The 5,353-nt window shown below is 46.8% G+C and overlaps 1 protein-coding gene across 1 annotated transcript; it reads right to left on the minus strand.

Annotated features, from left to right (window-relative positions):
• Positions 1–4,412: 4,412 nt before the first annotated feature.
• neurog1 (neurogenin 1) lies at positions 4,413–4,997 on the minus strand. Its single transcript, XM_085367015.1, has one exon. The coding sequence runs from the start codon at positions 4,995–4,997 to the stop codon at positions 4,413–4,415; it is 585 nt and encodes a 194-aa protein (XP_085223141.1).
• Positions 4,998–5,353: the final 356 nt, after the last annotated feature.

The raw sequence follows: 5,353 nt of genomic DNA on the forward strand, positions 1-5,353 counted from the left end.
ACCTTCCATGGACAGACTGTGCAACACATGTGGGAAAAAGGCATCTTCCTTCCCTGCCTTTCAAAATAAAAGTGTTTCACTAGTGTAGTTTTGGACAAGTAACTCCAGGTAAATAACCAACTGAATAAACTTGCAGAACTTGCAGGTTGTTGTATTAAATACAAATCTCATCAGTGGTGTTAGTAGTTAATAGACAGAAAACTAATCTTGTCTTAATATCTTAATATTTTTACTTGTTTTTGAGATACATTTCAAAACAATCGAGCAAACCCAGTCCACTCTGGGCCCACAGTGTGCTTCAGTAACAGTGAATGGGCTCCTGAGCACCGCATTTCAGTGTAGTTACTAATAATGAGGCCTGCAGGGTTTTGATCTTCTGTTTTATTTTGTTAAACCATCTTTCAAAAACTGAAACATAAAGTAACAAAAAACTGCTGAGTTCACAGAAACTAAGATTTGCCTCCGCTGGGTGTGACTTTCAGCTAAATCCTCTTAAGGGAGGGAAGCGTTGAGTTAAAAAGGAAGGAAGAATGCTTTAGAAGCTCAGCTCCTGTTTCCTGCTGTCCTCCTCCAGGATCCCCCCCCCCCATTCGACTGAAGGCCTGATGTCCCTCTACCCCAAATCGGGCCTATCAGCTTATCAAGTCTGATGTCAGTAGCCAAACTTTGCTTCAGTTCCCAAAAACAGACGTTCACAGCTACGGCCAGTTTAGAGTCACCAGTTAGACTGATTTTCATGTCATTGGACTTTGGGAGGAAGTTGGAAAGAATATTCAAACTCCACACTGAAAGCCCGCCTGTGGATTCTAAGCCAGGACCTTTCTGCTGTGAGGCATCACACCACCTCACCTCCTGTCCTCTGTATAACTTTGGAGTCTGTGTGAAAAGTCCTGATCCCAGGCTTCATGTGCCCACTGAAGTCTAAGTGATTCTTCTTGAAGTTTAGAAATGTTTGGTGTGTGGGACATCGCGATCCCATGGATTGTAAGTAAAACACAACGTTTTTGAAAAAGCACATGAACAGAGAATGAAGAGTGAAACCCAGTATGTACTTTTAGAGTTTTATATTGTATATTTTTTTACTGATCATAAAATGATGTCACATCACAGCAGTCCTGAAACAACACAAGACCCAAGAAATTAAAAGTTTTGGATTTTCTTTTAAACAGTTTATTTTTTTTATGTGGGGGTGAGCTTATGTCTCTCAAATATAACCAGGTCTGCATATGTCTGGGTGATCCGAATTTGTTATTTAAGTTGTTTTTTAAAACATATTTCAGATACACACAAGCTTCAACCAGGTGAAGCCAACCTGAAAGCTGTGAAGCTGCAGTTCCTCTGATGTCCACCAGAGGCTCCAGCAGTGAGTCAGTCTCCATAGACTCCCATGTAGAAACTTTATAGCAGATATAAATATATTTAAAGTTGATACACAAACTGTTTGGTCTCTTATAGATAATTTAGGCCTTCATAACTTCTGTAAGGAGGAAAAAAATATTTCAACTGTTTAAATTGCATTAAAGCTTAAGGTTTGCATTATTAGGGGCGTAGCCTGTTTTAGTGAGATGTAATATTTTTTATCCCACTAATATTGAGGCTTCAAGAAACCAATGGATGACTTCACAGTGGCTGCATCCATCTTTTATTTACAGTCTGTGGTTCTCCCCTGCTTGCTTGATTAAACTGCTGGGTACACCTGACAGCTGCTGAGGATCATGGGTATTGGAGTATTTACAGGCGTCCCCTAAACTGAAGCAAGATGAAAACCTTCAAAAGGGAGGTCAGTCTGTCATCTGCGCGCGCGCGTGTGTGTGTGTTTAAGTTCCTCCCTTTAATAATAAAAATCCTGCTGGGTCCGGGGCTGGTGTGCGTGCAGGGCGCGTGTGTTTTCCAGCCAATGAGCTTCCTGCTCGGCCGCTGAGGCAGTTGACAGATTTGGCTTCATCCTCAGCGGCCACAATAGAAATCTAATTAAAACTTACTGGACCTCATTACGGGGCTGCAGGTGCACGCGGGCCGCCGGCGGTTAATCCCGCTCAATTAGCGCACGGCCCCGCGCACACCAACAATGCAGCGGGTCGGCATCGGGGGCGCGCAATCATCGCGTTCCCGGGAGGAAATAATGGGGGTCCTGAGATGTCTGTGATCAGAAACTCTCGGAAACAGGATAAACTTTAATCTTTCCGGTCTTTTCTGCTTTTTCTAACTTTTTTTATCAGATGTGTTTTTATATCATTAAATTATTGATACTGAGAATTGTCTCTGTATGCACTGAAAGGCTTTGTGATATCTCTGTGTCTGTGGGTGTGAATCACAGTGTGTTTACCTGCAGATGAAAGTCAGCCTGTAACTTAATCTAATCTCATGAGAGAAAAACTTTGGCACAAGGTTTACGGTGACAAATACATAAATAAAATTTATAACAAATCCACAAAATATTTAACACAACTGCTGGTACAGAGAAAGGAGGAGGGGGAGGAAGAAAAGGAAATCAAGGAGTTGGTGAGAGAGGGTGAGGAGAAGAAGAAGAAAAATTAGGCCAGAGGAGGTAAAGGAAGAAAAGTAAAGGAGCAGGAGTAAGAGAAGGAGAATGGAGAGGAAAAGGCGAAAGAGGAGAATGATGATAGGAAAATAAAGGACGATAAGTGTGAGGAAGATGGGGAGAGGAAAAGGAAGCAGTAGGAGGAGAAAAAGAAAGGAAAACAAGCAGTGAAAAACAAAGAGGAGAATTCAAAGGAAAATGAGGAGAGGTGGAAGAACCGTAAAAGAGGAGAAAGAGTCAGGAGGAAGATGCTAATTTGAAGGAAAAATGAGGAGGAGGGGACAGTGCAAGGGGAAGAGGAGAAGAAAGAGTGAGGTGGAAAAGGAGAAAGATGAATTGACGAGGAAGAGGAAAAGAAGGAGGACAAATGATGAAGGGGTGGATGGATGAGGAAGAAGGAGGAGAATGAGGAGGTGAAAAAGACATGGAAGGAAGAGGAGAAGGAGCAGGATGTGAATAAAAAAGGGGGAAATGTAGAAGATGAGAGGGGAGAGAAGGGAGAAAAGGAGGAGAAGGTGACAGAGGAGGAGAAGTAAGAGGATGAAGACAAAAAATGAGAAGAAGAAGTAACAGAAGAAGGAAACAACGAAGAAGACTCCTGCAGTATGACTCTCGGTCAGATTACTCCTGCAGGAGGATTATTGTCACTCTATACTCGAATCTCCTTCCTCTTTTCTCCTCCTCCAGCAGTTGGTAGCACTGTGTCCTCCCTCCGGTGTTCCCTGATTGTCTGTAGATCCTCAAAACGTGCAGAGACAACAAGACTGCTGTGACTCCCAGAGGAGGAAGAGGGGGAAGAAGATTAAACACCTCCCTCCTCTGCCACAATATCTTTCATTATATTTTAATTTTGTATTTCAGAAACACTCTTATTCTGAAGCGTTTCCAGGTCTCATTTTATTGTTTTATTTTGAAATTGCTCTCTAATCGCCTGTACACATGCGCAGAACAACAGGCTGGTGCATCTGTAAAGCTCATTAAATCACATTAAATCCTTTAGTTGCAGTTTGCTTGTTTATGATCTTCCACCGCTTTTTATTTGTGCCTCATTAACATCACAGTCAAACTTTAAACGATCTCCGTGTCGCGTGACGTGCTTCCACCTGCTGCTCTCAGCAAACCGTTATCTTATTAATATTAATTATCATTATAATAAAAGAAAAACTCACGCACGATCCCTGAAGCCATTGTCTGCGCCCGTGCACGGCGGTTAAACCCGGATTAAACTCAGATTACTGCAGCATATCTGCGCAGACTGAGGCTCGGGATCAAGGAGAAGCAGGCAGAGGCGAGTTTTATAGAAACGTTATAACTTTATTATTTAGTAGAAAAGTGGCACCAAAGCTCCAAGTAAATAGAATAAAATCTCTTTATGTACAAAATACAAATTTCACGTGACAAAACGAAACAAGTCGAATAAATAAAAACACAGCAGAGAGAGGGTGTGTGTGTGTGTGTGTGTGTGTGTGTGTGTGTGTGTGTGTGTGTGTGTGTGTGTGTGGAATACATAATGAATGCGGGCAGCTCCTTTCAGTCTATTGTGGGAGCGTTGAAACTCGATTTCCACGCTCTCTTTTCTGCAGAATCACTCTACTAATTGTAAAATTGACTTTTCACCTCGGACACGAAAACAGAAAAACTGAGACTGAGGTAACCTGCAGACTCTGGGGGAGAGAGGGGGGAGAGGGGAAAGTGCAAAGGTTTTTGGAGAAATTTACAAAACCCAAAACTAATAATAAAAAAACAGATCAAATTCAGTTCCTTTCATTTCCAGTCCATACGTAGAGGCACGACGACGATGGTGATGAGGTGTGAGTAAGGCAAATAGCGGCTCTCAGTCTTATTCCAGCGGGACCTCCGGGCTCATGGATCAGTAGATGCCCGGCACGAAGCTGCGGAAGCCGTACAGCGCGTCCTGCCGCAGGTAGCTGTAGTCCTCGGGCGCGGCGGGGCTGCCCGGGCTGGAGGCGCAGTAGGCCGGGGAGGACGAGGACGAGGAGCCGCTGGAGCTCCAGGAGCAGGCATCGCTGCCCGGGCTCGGGGCCTCGGCTAGGCACGGGCTGAGCAGCACAGGCGGCTCTCCAGCCTTGCCCGCCTGCAGGTCCGCGATGCGGATGGTCTCGGACAGCGCCCAGATGTAGTTGTGCGCGAACCGCAGAGTCTCGATTTTCGTCAGCTTCGTCTCGTCCGGGAATGCGGGCAGCACGCCGCGCAGCGCGTCCAGCGCGTCGTTCAAGTTGTGCATGCGATTACGCTCGCGGTCGTTGGCTTTCAGGCGCCGGTTCTTCTTCACCACCTGCACCGTGGCGTCGCTGCGCGCGCGGCCGCGACGCCGCTGCTTCTTCTGCTGCTCGGGCTGCGGGGACGCGCAGCGCGGGCTGCGGGACTCCTCGTCTTCGCTGTGCGGGAAGAAGTCGCAGCTGTTGCTGTCGATGTCGGAGTAGAGCGAGTCCATGACTGCGAGGAGAGGAGGCGTGAGGGATCCACGCGAGAGGAATTCACCTGAAGTCTGTGTCAGTTCGGAGAGGCGCGCGTGTCTCTGCGTGTTTTCTGCTCTGGATCAGCTCGTGCGAGCCGGTGAGCCTGGCACACGACCGGCCTCAGCCCGCTTATATAGCGCGCGGAGGACAATGACCGGCCCCCTGCCCCCGCGCCCCCCCTGTGACCCCCCCGGCCTGGCATCAGCGCGCAGGATGAGGGGATGAATGCTGCGGCAGGTCTGCCCCGTGCCGCGGGAGAAGCTCATTAACATAATGACGCCCGCGGTGTTTGTCCGCCCCGCACAGAGAAGCGTGCCGGTAATCACGGCCA

This window comes from Diplotaxodon limnothrissa, linkage group LG2 (genome assembly GCF_057381915.1).
Source record: "Diplotaxodon limnothrissa isolate DT_005_m linkage group LG2, D_limnothrissa_male_GT1.1, whole genome shotgun sequence".
In the NCBI taxonomy this organism is placed as follows: domain Eukaryota; kingdom Metazoa; phylum Chordata; class Actinopteri; order Cichliformes; family Cichlidae; genus Diplotaxodon; species Diplotaxodon limnothrissa.